The sequence below is a fragment of the Azolla caroliniana genome, unplaced genomic scaffold (assembly GCF_043228905.1).
Source record: "Azolla caroliniana isolate FFs.n. ecotype wild unplaced genomic scaffold, voAzoCaro1.0.p SCAF_22, whole genome shotgun sequence".
In the NCBI taxonomy this organism is placed as follows: Eukaryota; Viridiplantae; Streptophyta; class Polypodiopsida; order Salviniales; family Salviniaceae; genus Azolla; species Azolla caroliniana.
The window spans coordinates 2,900,948-2,920,486 of NW_028230457.1; the positions used below are offsets into that span (position 1 = coordinate 2,900,948).

General features: G+C 39.9%; 2 protein-coding genes across 3 annotated transcripts; one reads left to right on the forward strand and one right to left on the reverse strand.

Moving 5' to 3' along the window:
- Positions 1 to 6,782: 6,782 nt before the first annotated feature.
- On the forward strand, positions 6,783 to 9,362 carry LOC147849790 (pentatricopeptide repeat-containing protein At3g09040, mitochondrial-like). Its single transcript, XM_087337277.1, has one exon. It carries the CDS (start codon positions 6,816 to 6,818, stop codon positions 9,360 to 9,362), a length of 2,547 nt encoding a protein of 848 aa, XP_087193403.1. The 5' UTR covers positions 6,783 to 6,815.
- Positions 9,363 to 11,969: 2,607 nt separating this feature from the next.
- On the reverse strand, positions 11,970 to 18,056 carry LOC147849791 (5'-methylthioadenosine nucleosidase-like). 2 transcript variants are annotated; one of them, XM_087336983.1, is made up of 8 exons: positions 17,925 to 18,056; positions 14,765 to 14,828; positions 13,768 to 13,859; positions 13,566 to 13,672; positions 13,284 to 13,358; positions 13,125 to 13,199; positions 12,957 to 13,049; positions 11,970 to 12,422 (listed from the first exon to the last, which is right to left on the reverse strand). In XM_087336983.1, the coding sequence occupies exons 1-8, from the start codon at positions 17,986 to 17,988 to the stop codon at positions 12,225 to 12,227; spliced, it is 768 nt and encodes a 255-aa protein (XP_087193109.1). In that variant the 5' UTR covers positions 17,989 to 18,056; the 3' UTR covers positions 11,970 to 12,224. The 2 variants fall into 2 exon arrangements, with proteins under 2 accessions (XP_087193109.1, XP_087193110.1); XM_087336984.1 differs by lacking the exon at positions 13,284 to 13,358.
- Between the last annotated feature and the right edge of the window lie 1,483 nt (positions 18,057 to 19,539).

Below are 19,539 nucleotides of genomic sequence, written 5' to 3' on the forward strand. Positions count from 1 at the left end.
TTTCTACACTTGCTTGCTCTTGTGCTCCTCGATCTGTCAGCAGGTTCATTCGTCCCTTGATTGTTTCCTCCCCAGTTGGCATCCTCGCGCATTGCTACATCTGCAGCCTCTTGGCATTTCGATTCTTTTGACTTTGCCTTTTCGGCTAGTCCGATCGTGCCAATATTTGGCTTACCTTCTACTCCTCGTTCGGCTTTCTTTTGCTCGGTCGCTTGTTGTAGTCCCATCATTGTCCTTAGTTCTCCGAAGCATTGTTCTGGGAGTGGCTTCGTCAGGCAATCAGCCATGTTCACCTCGGTGTCAATCTTTCGGATTTCGAGCTTCTTGTATGTTACAAGCTCAAGGATATGATGAAACCATACCTCAATGTGTTTTGTCTTCACATGATATATTGGATTTCAAATGAGGTGTATTGCGCTTTGAGAGTTGCAATAGATGGTCGGCACTGGATGATCGATTCGTCTTGCCGCCGAAAAGTCAGCTAATAGTTGGTGTAGCCAGATGGCTTCCTTTACTACCTCCGATGTTGCTATGTACTCAGCCTCTGTGGTGGACAAGGTCGTGTACTCTTGAAGCTTCAATCTCCATGATATTGTGCCGCCTCCATAGGTGAAAAGATAGCCTGATGTCGACTTCTGATTATCCGTGTTTTCGGCATAGTCGGAGTTGGTATAGCCTTCGACTTCGGTCGGATTTGCCGATCCGAAAGTCACATGTGCATCCTTGGTTCCTTTGAGGTACCTAAAGATGTGCTTGACGACCTCCCAATGCTTCCGTCCTAGGTTTGGCATGTACCGGTGGATGACTCCTACAACATATGTAAGGTTGGGTCGGGTCGCCACCATAGCTTACATGATAATTCCTACGGCCGATGCATAGGGTATCTTCTTATTGAGCTCTCTCTCCCCATTCGTCGAAGGAGAGTCTCTGTCCAATAGTCGGACTGATGCCGGAAGCGGAGTTGATGCTGGCTTCGCATTCTCCATGTTGAAGTGCTTTAGCACCTTTTAGATGTAGTTGAACTGGGAGAGCCGAAGAGTCCTTGTCTTCCAATTTTGCTCGATCCTCATGCCCAATATGTGTCAGGCTTGTCCTAGTTCCTTCATTGCGAACTTGTTGTGAAGGCTCCGCTTTAACTTTCCGATCTCTGCTCGATTGCTCCCTGCTACGAGCATGTCATTGACATATAGGATCAGATAGATCTAGGAATTGTCGACCAGTTGTCGAATATACATACATGGGTCAGAGTCTAACCGGTGGTAGACAAGTTGCCTAAAGTAGGAGTTGAACTTCTTGTACCACATCTGAGGTGCTTGTCTTAAGCTGTAAAGGCTTTTCTTCAGTCGACATACGAGGTGACCTTCCTCTCTCGTCACCATGAAGCCTACCGATTGAGACATGTAGATGTCTTCTCCAAAATCTCCGTGTAGGAATGTCATCTTGACGTCCAACAACTTGAGCTCTAGGTCTTCAGTCGCCACGACTCCAAGTAGGAGCCGAAGGGTGGTCATCTTGACTAGTGGTGAGAATATCTCGTCATAGTCGACCCCATGTTCTTGTTTGAATCCCTTTGAGACGAACCGAGCTTTGTATTTGGGTTTCTCTGAGTCAGATACATATTTGTATTTAAAGACCCATTTGCAAGGCAGCGGCTTCCTTCCGGCTGGTAGTTCAACCAGCTCCCATGTTTGGTTCTAATGAATAGAGTCCATCTCGGATTTCATGGTTTGTAGCCATGTGTCGGCGTCCGACGCGATTATAGCTTCTTCGTAAGAGCTTGGTTCACCTGCATCCGTGTAGTTGACAAAGTCTGGATCTCCTGGGTGCCTATTTTGTTGGTTCGATTTCTTCAATCGGATCGGTCAATCGATTGGTATTGGTTGAACCATCTTCAAGAGTCCTGTTGGATGACTCGCCCCTGCAATAAGATTTTGACGATGTCGAGTCATCCTCCCCTTCTTCAGGATTGGTTGGTGCCTTTGTCGGTTCTGTGCGACCTTTCGGTGCCTTGGCTTGTTTGGGTGATTTGGTCATTTTGACTCTATCTCTTTCATCTCTTGTCAATCTCTTAGTCAAATCTATTTCAACTAGTGAACCTCTTGCCGATTCGGGTTCAATAGAGTAATCGTTGTCTTGTCTTTCTTCGATTGTTTGTCGAATCGCCAATTCGGCCCGGTGGGTCAGTCCTTCTACGACATTTTTGTGGATTTCAAAGGAAACCTTTTTGTTGACTATTTTCTATTGGTTCCGCACAAAGAGAATCAAGTCTTCATTGAAGACTACGTCACTACTCCGGATCCGTTTCCGGTTCTATGGGTCCCACAACCGATAGTCGAATTTCCCATCGGTTCCATAGGCGAGAAATATAAACTTCAGTGCATGGGGTGCCAACTTGGACCTCTTCTCACTGGGGATGAATGCATGGGCTTCACAACCGAATATACGAAGTCTGTCATAGGTTAGTTGTTTGCTTGACCATAGTGCATGTCGCACTTCGAGCCGCACTGTCTTCGACGGTGATAAATTTATCAGGGAGACTGTCGTTTGTAGTGCCTCAACCCAGAATTCCAGCTTCAGTCCAGAGTGTTGGAGCATTGTCGTCACCCTCTCCTAGATCTCCTGGTTGATTCGTTCCGCCACACCATTTTGCATGGGTGTTTATTGAACGGTCTTCTAGTGTCGGATCCCTTTTTCGGACAAGTACTGTTTGAAGGCCTAGGAGGTGTATTCCCCTCCGTTGTCGGATCAAAGTGTCTTCACTCTGTATCTTGACCGGTTCTCTACTTCGGCTAGCCACTGAGAGAAGACCTTGAACGCTTTGTCTTTTGACCTAATCGAGTAGGCCCAGACCTTTCGTGTACAATCATCTACGAATGTGATGAAGTATTGGGAGCCTCCTAGTGACCTTTCGGGCATCGGTCCACATATATGTGTGTGGACCAGTTCTAGGGGATGATGTACTATCTCGTAGTGGAGAGAGTGCGGACTTCGGGTCTGTTTCCCGTAACAACAATGCTCACAAAAGCCCGTCTTTGTCTGGAGCTTCAGGATGTAGCTGATTGCCATTAGTTGGTCCAATCCGGCTTGAGACATATGGCCGAGTCAACCATGCCATAAGTTTGAGTCCCACGATTCGGCTATGTTCACTACCCCTTTTGGACTGATCGCCATAAGTGGGTACAAGTTATTGTACTTGTATACGTTCCCGATTTTCAAATTTCCTCGGTTGATCATCCATGTCGATTCACTAAGAGTCGTTATGTACCTAGCTTCAACTAGCATGCCGATGGAGACCAGGCTCCTTTTCAGCATGGGTACATGCTAGACTTTGTGCAGGGTGATAGTATTACCATTTGGCAATTGGATGAGGACCTCTCCGATCCCTGCGATTGCGCACTCCTACTTATTGACTAGTCGGATTGTGCAGCTGATGCCGATCGAATAGTTAGAAAACCATTCGATATTCAGGGTCACATGAAATGTGCCACCCGAGTCCAATAGCCACGTTTGTGCGTCTTGCGCAATGTATAGAACTTCTCCGATAATCGAGTCCTCTAGAGAGAGAATTTCTCCTAATCGGGAGTCGGCAACATTGATTTGGTTGTCGTCTGGAGAACAGTTAGAGTCAAATCGTCCTAAGTTCCGCTCGAATCGCCGATCACTCTCCTTCCTCTTGATCGACTAACAGTCAAAATTGTTGTGACTAGTTTTTCTGCAATGAGTGCAGAAGTCACTTGATTGACTATTCCTCGACTTCAACCGATGTTGGTCTCCCCTCTTTCTTGGTCAGATGGTGTTCCGACAGGTTCTTCCAACTTGTTCTCTCGATCAACTAGATCGCTTGATTGACTCGGTCGAGTGGTGGGCTTCTGCCAACTCGTGGATGGTGAGTCCCATCGATTTTCGCCTAATGTCCTCAATGAGGACTTGTCGATCGTCTCATCTAGATTTAGATTCGCACAACTATTGGCAAAGGTCATGACGAATACCTCCCAAAGGTCATGCAGACAAAGCTCGAAAGGAGGGCAAGGGCTTTGCCTTCTTCTCGAAGTTAATATCTTTGGAGGAGAATTCAGATAACACCCGACTGAAGGTGTTGATGTGGGAGGTTGCTAGATCCGTCTCTCTCATCTTCATGTTGAATAACTGTTGAATCAATATCAACTTTGATGAGGAGGATTTCTTCTCATAGACCGCCTGTAACTTCTCCCACAAAGAGAATGTTATTGTCTCCTTGGCCATGCTAAAATAGATGTTTTCGGCCATATGCATTCGAATGGTAGATCTGGCTATTTCATCCATAGACCGTCATTCTTCTATAAACATTGAGGTTGGCTTGGTAGTGTGCCTAATAGCTTCAACTTGTCATCGAATGATGATTACATCCTACATCATTTCCTTCTAGAGGGCGAAGTTCTTACCATCGGACTTTTGAATTTCCACACTCGTGTCGGATTGTGTCGCCATTCTTTTACTGGAAGCAAATGTTACTGACCTAGTCTTTTCTTTCATCCAGATAGCTTCCCTTCTCAGTCTTTTTTGCTTATCGTTGCCGCTGGATAGTGAGGTTGCTCTGATACCACTTGATGGAAGTATACGAACAAATATGCGGAAGAATATGTATGAGGACCTTCGAGAGATGTACAACAAACAACGCATATGTAAAATAGGAAGAGAGTCAGAAGGTAAACACAATTCTGAGCTTCAAAGGAGGTTCTTATTATCTTAGACTGCAACTCTTACACTCTGAGAGTGTTTCTTTACAATGTTAGGTTTGAGCTTATATACTAAAGTCCTAGATAGAGGATGTGTTCACACTAGGATACAAAGTGGAAGGAGTCAATCTTTTATGCCAACATCATCTATAAAATTTTATAACTAATGGAAGGAGTGTTTTTTGGAAAAATGAAAAGAAATCTTTGCCATTCAATGCCTTCATTCCAGAGCAAATATAGAACTTTTTGTAAATCCTCTAGGTGTGCCTTGGCCAATAGACTATGCATGAAAATATCATCTAAGAAAGTGACCACGAAAAACTTTTGTTCAAGTATCGGGTTAAGTAGATTGATTATAAGAGTCACAAATATGATTGGATCATTGGTAAAACAATGTCTCATAATGACCATAATTTGTATACAATCTCATTTTATGGACATCTTCGTCACGTACATGAGCACATGATATCTAGAGGAAACACATATGCAATGTGCCATCATTTTCTTAATAGGCTAAATGGGCACAATGCAATGTGAAGACAAATTAACATTTGCATAAATATTTACAATAGTACATAATTAAGAACAACATTGATATTGTCCATATGCATAGTGTGAAAAAATAATGCACATATATTGATATTATATCATGAAAAGAACATCCTTGACTAGATAGACTATCTCGGATGTCCTCACAACCACCTTGCATCGTGGAAACTTCATACCTATGAGTGTTGTGGGATGACTATTAAGCACAATTTTTTTGGCCAAGAGACCCTTCAAAGGGAACATGTCGCACCATCAAAATAGCCAAATGTCAAAGAATAAGCATGCATAACATTAAGTGCATGCAATCTCAAGAGCAAGCGAAATGGAGGAAGTGTAGCTTTGGGAATTCAAGGCAATATGCATGGAGAGTATCCTAATAGGTATGGTGGGCTAAGGAATCTAATCGAGCCATATTCTCAATCACAAAAATTGATGTGACGAAGGCGATATAAAGATGGACAAGGCAATGAGAAGAAGATTGATAATAGAAGGTTAATCACGACATGCTAAATTAACAAAAAACATAGCCACATGCAATGAGCCTAGATCTTATGTAAGGTCATGATCCTATGTAACAATTGTATAATCATTGCTATATACTTGTCATGGTATCTAACATGTTACTAACAAAAGCTAATGCGCTACGGTGATATAAAGATGCACAAGACAATGAAAAAAAGATTGTTGTCCAAACCATGCTAAATTAACAAGAGATGAAGCCACAAGCAACGAGCCTATGACGTGATCTTATGTAGCTCAATAATGTTATGGCAAATTCCCAGAAGATCCCTCAAAAACAAGACCCTCGTGTTGCCACCACACGACCCCCATTGATTGCCATCAGTGGAAGGTTCCAAAAACTTCTAAAGTAGCCCCCGATTAATGTTTTGGCAAATTCCCAGAAGACCCCTCAACAACAAGACCCTTGTTGTTCACCATGTTGCCACCACCTGACCTCACCCGGCCCAACCCCACTAAGTGCATCCGTGTAAGGTTCTAGAAACTTCCAAAGTAGCCCAATAATGTTTTGGCAAATTCCCAAAAGACCCCTAAAAAACAAGCCCCCCACCCTTCCTCGTGTTGCTGCCACTCGACTTGACCTAGCATAGCCCCATTGGGTGCAACTGTGTAAGGTCCTAGAAATTTCCAAAGTAGCCCGAGATAATGTTCTGGCAAATTCCCAGAAGACCCCATAGAAAAACAAGACCCCTGTCCTTTCCCGTGTTGCCGCCACCCGACCTGACCCAACCCAGCCCCACTCGGTGCATCTGTGTAAGGTTCTAGAAACTTCCAAAGTAGCCCCATAATGTTTTAGCAAATTCCCAAAAGACCCCTCCAAAACAAGACCCCCGTCCTTCCCCATTGGGTGCATGATGCATCTATGTAAGGTTCTAGAAACTTCCAAAGCAGCCCTATAAAATTATTGGAAAATTCCCAGAGTACCCCTCAACCAGCTCATGGAGGGGTATTCTCGCAAATAACCCAAAACCAAACACACACACACACACATCCATGGCCTTCCCAAGGCCAGGGTGAAGGCAGAAGCAGCATATGCAGATCTCCATCCACCATATCCTCTCTCTTCTACGTGAAAGCATCCGACAGAAAGATGTAGGGGCAGCTAGATTCCTCTATTCTCTCTCCCTTGAAGAAAATAGCTTCCTTTTGAACCCTAAGTTGCTATGCTTTCTCATCAAAGCATTCTCTTCCTGTGGAAACCTGTTGGAAGCGTCTAAGATTTTTGCTTGCAATGAGCGAAATGTATATACATGGTCTGCCATCATCCTAGCACATGCACAACATGGTGAATCGCATAATGCGTTGCGTTTATACAAACAGATGAAGTTGTCATCCATTACGCCCAACATACACACCTATATGGGTGTCCTTAAGGCGTGTTCTAATGTGGGTTCTTTAGATCAAGTGTATGATGACCTTATTAAAGAAGGTCTCGAGAGAGATCAATATGTGGGAAATATGTTAATCAATGTATATGCTAGACATGGTGATATAAAGAAGTCTCGGAGGGTTTTTGATGAGCTTTATATAAGAGATGTAGTGGCATGGTCGGCCATGATTACTGCTTATGTAAATCATGATCAAGGTCAAGAAGCTATAAGTTTATTTCATGAAATGTGGAGAGAAAGACCAGAACCTGATGATGTGACGTTATTGTGCACCCTCAAAGCATGCGCAAATATAGGATGTGTTTCCCATGGCATGTTTATATATACCGAAATTACGAAATGGTTCCAACTTGATGCGTATATTGGTAGTGCTATAATTGACATGTATGCCAAATGCTCCCGCATGGAAGATGCACAAAAAGTGTTTGATGTGTTGGATGTTCGGAATCTCATTTGCTGGAATGCAATTATATCGGGCTATGCTAACTGCAGAAAAAGTGTCCACGCATTGCATTTAGTAACTGAAATGCAACATTGTAATCTACTGCCAAACGAGACTACATTTGTATCCGCATTGAAAGCGTGTGCTCACATTCTTGATCTGGACAATGGCATGCTGTTTCATATTACAATACTTAAACAGGGTATTGAACTAGACCCATTCATTGCCAATAGCTTGATATGTTTGTATGCCAAATGTGATTGCGTACCATCCACATTCAAGATATTTGAGAAACAGATGGGTCGAAGCATAGTTTCGTGGGGTACTATGATTTCAGGTCTTGTAGGAACAGGGCATCATCATGAAGCTGTCACATTCTATGTCAAAATGAATAAAGAAGAAATAGAACCAGATAATTCCACATTGGTCTCCATCCTCAAGGCTTGCTCTAGCTTAAAGGCTCTCGAGGAAGGAAGACTGATTTATTGCGATTGTGTGGAGAAAGGATTAGAGTCTGACTTGGTTATCGGAAGTGCTTTGCTTGAAATGTTTATCAAGTGTGGTAATCTAAGTTGTTCTAAGAAGATATTTGACTCATTAAAAGTGAAAAACATAATATTGTATTCAGTATTGATGTCTGGGTATACACAATGTGGACATGATTTTGAAACTATCCAGTTACTTGAAAACATGCGGCAAGAGGGCATACAGCCGAATGAAGTCTCTTATATCTGTATATTGAAAGCATGCACTAACCTGGCAGACCGAATGTATGGGAAGTTGATTCATTACAATATTGTTGAAGAGAGTTTTGAGTCCATATTTACAGTTAGATCAACACTAGTAGTTATGTATGCAAAATTGGGATGCCTGCTAGATGCCTATGAGGTGTTTAACCAGACTGTTGAGAGAGATGTGGTATTATGGTCAGCTGTTATCACAGGATTTTCTGACCTCGGTTATGCTGAAGAAGCCCTCATCTTGTTTGAGGAAATGCAACAGGCTTGTGTGCATCCAAATGAGGTGACATTTGCATGTGTTCTGAAAGCCTGTGCAAGCTTAGCATCCCTTGACCGTGGTAAACATACCCATACAACAATCGTAAAGCAAGGATTTGATTCTGACACTTTCATTGGAAACACTCTGGTGGACATGTATTCTAAGTGTGGCAGCTTGGCAAGTGCACATTATATGTTTGATTCATTGCATGAACGAGATTTAGTATCCTGGTCTGCAATTATAGAAGGATATGCTAACCATGGGCTATCTCATTTAGCTCTCAAATTTTTTTATAGCATGAAGAAGCTAGATCTAATACCAGCGGAAGCAACTTATGTTAGCATCCTTTCTGCATGTAGTAATGCAGGTCTTCTTGAAGAGGGCCAGTTTTATTTCATATCCATTAATTCTAACTGTAAATTTTTGCAAACAGCTGAGCATTATTCGTGCATGGTGGATCTTCTAGGCAAAGCTGGCCAGCTGAATATGGCTGGATATTTGGCTCTTGGAACGCCTCTACAATTAGATGATGTCAAGGTATGGATGACCTTGTTAGGTGCTTGTGCTAGGTTTGGAAATATGGAAATAGGAACACATGCGTACTATTGCCTTATGAAAAGAGATTTTAAGAATGTTACAGCACATATATTACTATCAAATATTTATGCTGCCAATCATCTATGGGAGGATGCAAAAAGATTACAAAACCTTGCAACATGGACTGAGCAGAAGTGTGCTACTTGCTGGTGAGGAAAGGATACATTGATGATGTCTGAAAGGCATTGATAACAATAACTAGTGGATTGAAGAGTCACACACTTCAATTGGCTGAGAAAGCTAGCTAAACATATTCTTGATGATTTCAATCATTGTAGTGTGGATACCAACAATCAGTTTTCCTCCCTGAGAACTCATATATTTGTGCTGCAGATTATGTGGAGCAAGTTTGTTTTCGTGATAATTTGTTGGTCAGGTTTACACCCTGCTATGCTGCAGACAAAAAACAGGATACATTAAGAGTATGCAGAATATCCTTCTGCACCTTCGAGACAGGTGGACAATTTAAAATGACTTCATTTGAACTTTGATCCCGATTTCGTGCAATTTGATATTGTGAATGCTGCATTTTCAACACATGGATGGTGAGTAATTTTATTGCATATTTTTATTAATTTCTATACATTTTAAACATGAGTATGTCAACTTCTTAATGATCCAACTTATTCAACAGTAGTGGTGTTAAACAGCTATTGGCGAAATGTTTCTATGAAGCAAACTTTGGGAAGCTCTCTCGATGCTGGGACCTTCATAAGTGTATTTTCTGACCGGTAAGAATAAAGTAAACAGCGAAATTTTCCTATATTCATTGGTGTTACTTTGACTTCTACAATCATACAACTTTTTTTTTCTGTTTTCCATCTCATCATCTTTCCGTTTTTCAGTGTTTTGTATTGATTTTCAACCACTAGAATTTCGGAGGAACACATGCTCTTTGTGTAAATTGTCAAGAGGATGAACAATTTTCTGTCCTATAATGGGTTTGTAAAAGTTAATACAATATTTTTTTTCTCCTAATGGTACAGAAGCATTACATCCTTAAAGAGTTGCATTTGTGCTATCTTACTTTGTGTGTTTGGCATGTTCTTAATTTTTCTAAATGAGACTGCATCTGCCCTTACATGTCATAAACGTCCCCATATTCTTGGGCTTTGACAAATGGGCATTGAGTAGTACGTCTTGCTATGCGCAGTAAAAGGCGGAACTACTGCAATAGGACTCATCTTGACATGTTATCTTCAGGTCTCAGTTTCATTTAACACTCTTCCAGTAGTGTGGACGGGTACTGCAATGTTGTTGATTGTTCTATATGCAGATGGTTCTGGTCAATTAAATTAAAATCAATTGAGAGTACATTAAAGTTACAGCTTCAGTGGGCAAGTATGTATCCAGACTATTTAAGCAAACTGGAGATATACCTGGTTAGGCAATCTTCACCACTGTCTTTTGTGTTAATTATTCATTACATGCAATACTTAATATATTTTAGGGGATATCCTGATTGATGGGGGCAACAATGGTATTTGATAAGTGCAGGTTTGCAATTCAAGTAGTGCTCTTTGATCTGGTCAAAATTGTTTTTCCCTCTGAAAATGATAAATGGTTTTTCTGATCAAGAAAACCCTTAATATTTAAGGTTGCAAACTTTTAGTTGGGGAGGTTTCAAAAAGACCAGCTTTGAGTTTCCAGTTGCTTGATGTAAATACTGATCCTTATCTAACCTTGCTTATCCAAACACTGTTTATGTACACTGTTGTATTATATGGTGTTTGACATAGTATAATGCAGCATTCCTAGTTGATTTCTTTTAAGATTCATAGTTGATTATATTACAAAAATATTGCTGAACAAACCTGAAGAGTCCTACAAAATTTTGCAAGTTCAATTCAGTTTTTTAGATTGGTCTTCATACATATTAGTGTAACTGACTTAGTTGATTTGTTTTTAAGTTTCATATTTCAGTATGCCACTTTGTGAAGGAAATTGGTCTTCACACATTTTACAATGTGACTGAGCTCGTTGATTTGTTTTAAGTTTTGTATTTGAGTGTGTCACTTGAGAATCCTATTAGATTTTGCTAGTTCAAGGTGGCTTTCTCCGAATTTTATTTCTGCCAAATTCTGCCATGCAATTTGAGACATAGCATCACATCTTATTTGCAGACTCACCTATTCATAAGTTCATACTTCCACACCATCCTGATCAAACCCCCAATCATACAAACTCTGGGTGGAGGATCTTAAGCTCCTTCACCTGTAAGAGTCATAGCATTCTTTCACTAGCACATTAGGCATTATGCTAGGAGAACATACTAATACATGCTTACAACAATTATATTGGATTGCACCAAAGTAAAAAGATGAGTAAGTTCCACATCATAAAACATGGAGAAAAATATGATTAGGAAAATGAAGGGAAATTACATCAATTATATTGAATTCCACCAAACTAAACGTGAGTTATTCCCACACCATAAAACATGGCAAAATGTATAAAAAGGAAGATGACAGGAAATATTCATAATTTTCTTTGAAATAGACTATTTTAAAGAATATTCGATTTATGAAGAGGATGCAATTGATAAGGCAGCTTTGATCTCTAGACATTTAACAGTAAACGCAATTATATTGTCATGTTGTAAAAGAAGCAAAGGGAAAAAATATAACTATCACTAAAAAACATGTAAAGAAGCAAAGGAAAAAAATATAACTATCACTAAAAATGGTCATCTCAATAAATAATGCACTTCGCAAAGAAACATGAAACTACAGACAGTATAGATCCCTGAAAATGGGTATAGGTAAAAATATCTCAACATCAATTGAATGTGTAGAAATGCAAAGATATTAATGTGAGTAGGTCAATAAAATAAGACCATACACACCTGCCACATGCGAAAGCCTCTCCATTTCCTTTCGAAACTACGAGAAAGTGCAGCATGAATTGCTACACAATTTGACTTGATAACTGATGGTATCAGTTTGATCATCTGTAGGCATATAGCTCAACAAAGCTTATGTCCCCATGTCAACCCATCCATTCATAAGAACTCTTCTATAAGTCACTATGAGCCTTGCCTTCAATAAAATGCAAAATTTGTAGGGATGTCTCATGTAGCACAAGTGATGCACACGTCAAGTTTTCAAGATACTCATCTGAAGTAGGCCTTTCACCATCCACAATGTCAGTCACAACCTTGAGTATAATTGTGGGTATGGACAGAAGACTCGATACATAGAGCACTGATGCACCCTGACCATGTAGGATATATCAAAATTATTATGAAGGATAAAGTTTTGATTCAACAAGATACTCAACAGAAAATGCATATACACTTCCTTCTCTCTGGCCCAATTCTTTCAATGACATTAATCTTGAAAAGTCACGCACAACCATGTTTATGATATAAAGATACCCAGCAGACAAAATTAGGCAACTTTATATTACATAGCAAGAATAGAATAGATGTGTCAATTGTGAGATATTACTTGGCCCTTGCTAATTGCTGATATCCTTGTATCATGAGGATGATTCGACATGTCATCAAGTAGCTAGTAGACCTAGCTTACAGTCTGAATAATGCCTTTTATAGAGAAACCACGTCCTTTTAGTGACATTACGTCTACCCTCTAATAATCCAAACTAGTTTTGCTTTTTGCTTAGTCATTCAATATCCGATAGCTCCAATGGGTCATGCATCTTCAAACATATATGCGGAAACATTGCAGATCTTTTATAATAGAGTCCTGCCTACTTTAAAAAAACGTTTTTACTATATGTCCATACCTCCATGTCTTTTAGAGAAGCATCATTGGCCTTGATTAGTTCTTCGTCAACAGGTGGCATATCCAATGAATTTCCAGTTGATAGTTTGCCAACCTGAAGGACTTTATCCATTTAGCCCCATGCAAAAAGATTTGGAGGGTTAAACAAGGAACATAATCCAAGTGTAACCTTCAGTCGCAAAGATTCTACTAGATTTGGAGTTGGTAAAGCTTCAGTTGCACCAATGCCGTATTTATCAAAAATCTGCACAAGATACTCTGATTAACAGACAACCACCAGATTCAACAATATTAATAGAACTAGAAAGGAACATTGTTGGTTACAGACCGGTATGGGTATTCGTCGATCATGATGAGCGGCCTCAGTCACTATAAAAGCATCTCCTAACCTTGCCCCTTTAGCCTATCCAAGTATTTTCAAATGAATTTTAAGTGAGGATAACAATCTTTCACTATAAAAGCATTTCCTAACCCTGCCCTTTTAGCCTACCCAAGCATTTTCAAGCGCATTTAATTAAGAATAGCAATTGGAGGCACAGCACCCTCTAGACAAAAAACAATATCCAAAGAACAAAATAATAATGCAACAAAATAAAAGAGGAATATACACCTTAAAGCCACCAGCAGTTCCCATGTTAATGATCAAATCAGGCTTAATAGCCTGTATAGATGCATATGTTAATAAGGCAGCAGGTACAGTTCCAACATTGTCCACACCTGTAGGGATGCAATCAAGATCGCAATGAGGTGCAAGTAATGAGCTTGCAAAGAATTGTGCATTTTCTAATCGAAACGTCAAACTCTTCACTCACCAAAAATCAAACACTTCCCTGGCACAACTAGACTTATATTTAATCCGTTATACACCCCATGATATCTCACCCATGGAAATCCAGGAGGAAATCTGCAAAACAAATGACCAATATCGTTGATTCACTTCATACATAGCCACAGATTATGTTGAATTTGGGCTTCGTTGTAAGGAAACATGAATAGCCCTTCCACATCATTAATTTTTGTGACTTCAATGTGCTTCAAGAACACAACTACAGTTTGTTTTTCTATTCAGCTATCTTCAGTCTTATACATTCCCAGACTCTCAACTGCACATGCTAGAGCTGACCCATGAATGTCAAACATTTTCAATACCGTCAATAAAATGAGATCACTCAACTACCTGATCAATGAAATTTCAAAATTCCACTGTAAATCAGTAAGGTGGGTTAGGAAGGATTGAGATCATCAACCCATGAGTTGCATGAAAACATTGGATTATCATTAATACACCTTTCTTATTCTTTGCAGATGGCACAGTTCACAATTCTTAATGCCAAAACTACACTTGAATGCACCCTTTCCACTATCATGGCACTAAAATGCATTCAGAAGTTTAAGCACCGGTACCGCGACTAGTCTCTATGTATTTGTGAAAATAGATCAATCTACAGTGAAAATAGCAAGGAATCTCGTTCATACATATGTAGGTCTATATTGTCTGTAAACTATCCAAGAAAAGTTCAAACAGACAAATTTGTAGGTATGTGTGTGTGTGTGTGTGTGTGTCAAAAGTAAAGAAATGGAAAGCCCCTATTTTGTTTTCTAAAATTAGTTTCAAAGCACAAAAATATGGACAAGAACACAAAGGTCTTGATCACATCATCAAAGATAACAATCAATTAGTTATATGCACACCAACATCATTCAATCTTTGACATCCCCACAGAACTCTATTGCAAACCCCACAAATATTCAAGAGTTAAGAAAACAACCAAATAAATAATAAACTGAGTCATGACAGTCGAAGATTACAGGGAACCATCATCTAGCTGGAGTTTTAATGATTGCACAAGCGGATAAGCTTCTACCTTCATTGCTGCAAAAAAGAAAAAGGAAAACATCGGGTATCAACAACCACAATTGATTTTAGTAATACATTATGTTAATGGTTTGAAACCTCAGTGTGAGGTGAAAATACACAAAAATGTATTAAGAAGAAATGAACTAGTAGGTCACTGTATCTCTCTTAACACAGTATTCAACAAAGAGGTTATGTATAGAGAGAGTGCAATTATATCCCAAACTTGAAGTCCCCTCAGAAGGCTTGCCATGCAGGCCTACAATGCATGTCCCAAGCCATCCCTTGTTTTGGCATCCAGGAATGTCAAAATGTTTCATTTATTTTTATCACGTATTAAATTATACATAAACAACAATTTCATCATATATGGTGGTGACACGCTCTCTGTCTTGAGGTTCTGGAAGAATGCTAATTTTGTTTTCAAGAGACGTTGTTATAAAGTTGTGTGAGAGCGTTGGCAAATGCCAACCCAACCAATGAGTAGATCATGGGTTCATCTTATAATACAAATGGCCCCTAGTTGCATGTTTCCACCTGCTCGTCACTTGCGATAATAGCAGCTTTCATCTTGAACTTAGGGGGTAACACTCACCTAACCCCCTTACCCACATACACCCGCATACACATGCTCAAAGTCATCTGTCCGAACTCCTCTAGATCTCTACTCAAATACCAAGTAAGAACTTATCAAAAGGTTAACCTTTATCTTAATCGTCAGCACCAAACCTGACTACTCCCCTGATTCGAGTATTCACACACATCTCTTGGCACAAACTTGTGATAAGACTAGACTTTGACTTGACTTTAGGCATCCCTAATCTGTACACAAACGCATATGGTCGCATGCATATCTCGGGGATTCCTTGACATTTCTGTTTGAATTCCCATGCAAACTTGTCATAGGATTAGCATTCCAGCCTCCAACTCTTAGAAATTTGCCTAACATAAAAATGAAGGCCCCACCTATGGGACAATATGATCATTTTTGCCTTCAAGTCTTAACTATAAGAAACCTTAGATTTTTGCTGAAGAAATCAAGGCTTTCAATTTACACATTCATAGCTGAGATTGGATTTGAGTTGGCAATTACATCAGAGCCATCCAAGCTGACCTATATGCATCATTAACAGAGACTGGGTTTTTTTTACAACAGTTGGTTTCATTCATCTGGCCTGGAACACGCCACGAGATAGATACAGCATACTTGTCTTTGATTCCTCACAACTTTTGGCACCTCGGGAATTCTGTGCTCCCAAGTGATCACATGGTTGACATGGGCTGGTGTGCATACATACATTACCAAGCTTCCAATATGGCCTGGACAGTTACTTGCCCGCAATGATTAGTGTTATTAGCCAAAACCTCACTAGATTGGACAGTTACAGAACTTGGGAGCAACTAATTTGACCTCTCCAGAAGAAGATGGCTTTCAACAGAAACAAACTTCTAACGTTGAAGAATGATGACTTCGTGTTGGAACTAGCTACATGCACAACCACCTCTCTTATATGGTATAAGGTGTGTAATTGGTCGGCTCCATACGTTATCACATGGAAACGGCCAGATCACATTCATTGAGGGCAAGTGTTGGTCAACTCCTTTTGTTTATTATGTGATGGTGAGGCAGAGAGAAGAACGTTTTACATGTAGGTATCAAGTCTCCAGGAACATGACAGCAATACATTACCACCCTCTTCACAGGCAACTTACCCTCATTACATGAGCCTAGAGTCATTTTCAACTAGTGTTCAACAAGAGCTCTGTACTTATTGAGAAGAATTTTAAGACAGCTGGAGCAGATGCCAAAACTGACACAAGGGCTTACAAGTCATACACTACTTCTAACCTGTGGCTACAGCTTCATCATTACAATTTTCAGATCCCACAACAAAAATACTAGGAGCCTATGCAAACCTTGCCGGGTGTGACTCTTGAGAGATCCACGAGGTCTCCACCCTAGGAGGAGATTGAGGAGCGAATATTACAGACACATCTAGACCATCATCACTTGTTTCCAGGATCACCATCAAAACAACCATTTGATGAGAAGGCCTATATTTGCCATTCTACATAGGTGTGTGCTAAAGATGTTTGGGATTATGCCCACATGGATGAATTAGAATGCACTATAGGGTCATCTTTTCTTATAGTAACACTAATTCATTTACATAACAATTTCCATTTTAGTTTATAATTTACTCGATGACCTTTTCTTTTAGAATGGGTGAGATATCACATAAACATTATGTCTCTTTAACATTTTTGGGTCTCGTACAACACTTTCACCCCTAAAGAGATGATTAATATAGCCTTTCTTTCCTCTTTCTATCCGTGATGATAACATCATTGTCATTTGGGTCATTTGTCATTTGTCATTTCTCCATTTTTCATTTATCAGACATTGTCATCATCGTCATCTACCCTTTTTTCACCAGGACAAAAATCGATCATTTTCTTCTTCTTTCATATTAGGGCTGTACCTTTATGGGTACACAACGTTTTACATACCCATGTATCCGGATTCAAATCTAGCTATATGCACTACTTTGCTCAATGTCATTGAGGAAATTCAGGGTTGACAACATGAATTTCTAGTCTCCAACAGAAAGCTATACAGCCTGACTACAATTAAATGGGCACTCTCTCTCTCTCTCTCTCTCTCTCTCTCTCTCTCTCTCTCTCTCTCTCTCTCTCTCTTGCAGTAAAGCATACAACTGCATTATTTGCATGTAAACACCACTATTACAACCACTTAACCTTTCTAATAAAATAGAGGTACATTCTCTACAGCCATAAAGAAAACTTGAATATAGACTTGAGGAAATGATCCCCGCATGCTCCAATACCTAAAAGTGCCACATAGGAATTACCTTTCAAAGTCCTAATATATAACTTCAACTCCATTTCTACCATCAAAAATGAAAGAATTGCGCAGATCATCGGCTCTCTCTCTCTCTCTCTCTCTCTCTCTCACACACACACACACACACATACACACACACTCTCTCTCTCACACACACACATACACACACACACACTCTCTCTCTCTCTCACACACACACACACATACACACACACTCCACATGCAGAAATACGTTGATATAGACTTACCGACTACAAATAGGATGGAAGAGATCTGTTTGGTCTCTGATGACAGGGCAACAGAAGAAGCCATTCTGCAGTAAAGTCCCCACTATGTACTAGTAGGAATGGCCTCTTCTTCTTCTTTCTCTCCTGCAGAAGGAGAAGAAGACCCTCCTTTGGGTGGTTTTGGGCATGGGCTTTTTGAAACCACTAGAGGTTTTTTTTGCTTTTGGCGGTTTTGGTGAATACAGGTAGTTTTTTTGGGGGGAGTAATTATGTCAACGAGGGGTATATTTGGGAATTTTGAGAAACCTCAAATCCTTCGGAGGTTTTTAAAGGCTACAAAAATTTCATATTCTTCGAAACTTTGTCCGGGCATTCGGTCCAAGTGTGAACACCTCAAATCCTTTAGGTTATTTTATAAGGCTACAAATTTTCATATTCTTCATAACTTTGTCTCGGCTTTCGGTTCAGCTTGTGTTTCAGGAGATGATCATACCATTGATCGTTCGATGAGGTGCCCATAATAAAACCCAATAGTAGTATAAGTAGGGATGACATTAGCAATCGGCAACGGTCGGTTCGAGAGTGTCAAACTCAAAGCATTTTAATCCAAACCGTTACAAAAATTTGATACTTAAACCGAACCAAACCACGAAACCATTGAAATCAAACCATTACAAACCAAAATTCAAGCTCAACCCAAATGGTTTTAGAGACTTTCAAACATTTAAAACCGTTAAAATTATAGTTCCGCGGTTCGGTTCGTTGGTTTTCAAGTTAGGTCAAAATTCAACATTTTGCATTTTAATTTAAAATTTTTTAATATTTTTAATATTTCAAATTATAATTTCTCGAAATTTAAAGGTTTTTCTTAAAATAGACAAATTAGGCTTAAAGTGTTCAGACAAATATTTACAAAAATTATCAAGAGTCAATCCTAATCCATCAAACCGTTTGAACCACGGTTTCAAACCGTTAAACTAATCAAGACTTGAACCGAACCAAACAATTTAAAACGTTACGCTGTGGTTTCACGCTTTGGTTTGATTCACCATTGCCGATTGTTAGATGACAATGGGATATAGTCATTTAAGAGAACTCGATCATGGTCGCACAATAATATATATTGAACAAGCATTGTCTTCGTCACCCTAACTAGCAATATAAGCTCATATGATGTTCAACGGAACAAAATTGTAGAAGGTAAAAAATGATAATAATTTGAGAGCGTCAATGTTATGTCTTGACGCTTGTCCTTCTACTTAATTGAAGTAATCGATTACATATTCGTGTGTAGATCGAACGTTTGGCTGATTGTGTATTAATTTTGAGGGCCAATTTTGTGTTTCAGATTACCTTCGATTTTATCGCTGTCAAGATAACTAATATCGTAAAGGCAGTACATATGTAGTGATGTACACTAGAATACTCTTCGCCTATGAGGCGAGGCAGGGCATTGATATGCAAGGGTGTCTCGGGGGGGGCTTGGTTAAACCGGTTTAGAGACCGGTTTGGTTCAAGTTTGAAAACTTCCAAACCGGTTTGGTTTGGGCAATGCCAAAACCGGTTAAGCCGAAACCGAACCATTGCCGACACCCCCCCCCCCCCCCATCAAAGGTTCTGAGAAATGAGAAAAATG

What these genes read in the sequence shown, in the direction of transcription:
- LOC147849790 (XM_087337277.1), top strand. Translation starts at nt 6,816, where the DNA reads ATGCAGATCTCCATCCACCATATCCTCTCTCTTCTACGTGAAAGCATC.
- LOC147849791 (XM_087336983.1), bottom strand. Translation starts at nt 17,988, where the DNA reads ATGGCTTCTTCTGTTGCCCTGTCATCAGAGACCAAACAGATCTCTTCC. An exon ending in ATCGACGAATACCCATACCG is followed by an intron (nt 13,200 to 13,283) that starts GTCTGTAACCAA and finishes TATCTTGTGCAG; the next exon opens with ATTTTTGATAAATACGGCAT. An exon ending in CTTCTCTAAAAGACATGGAG is followed by an intron (nt 12,423 to 12,956) that starts GTATGGACATAT and finishes CTACATGGTCAG; the next exon opens with GGTGCATCAGTGCTCTATGT.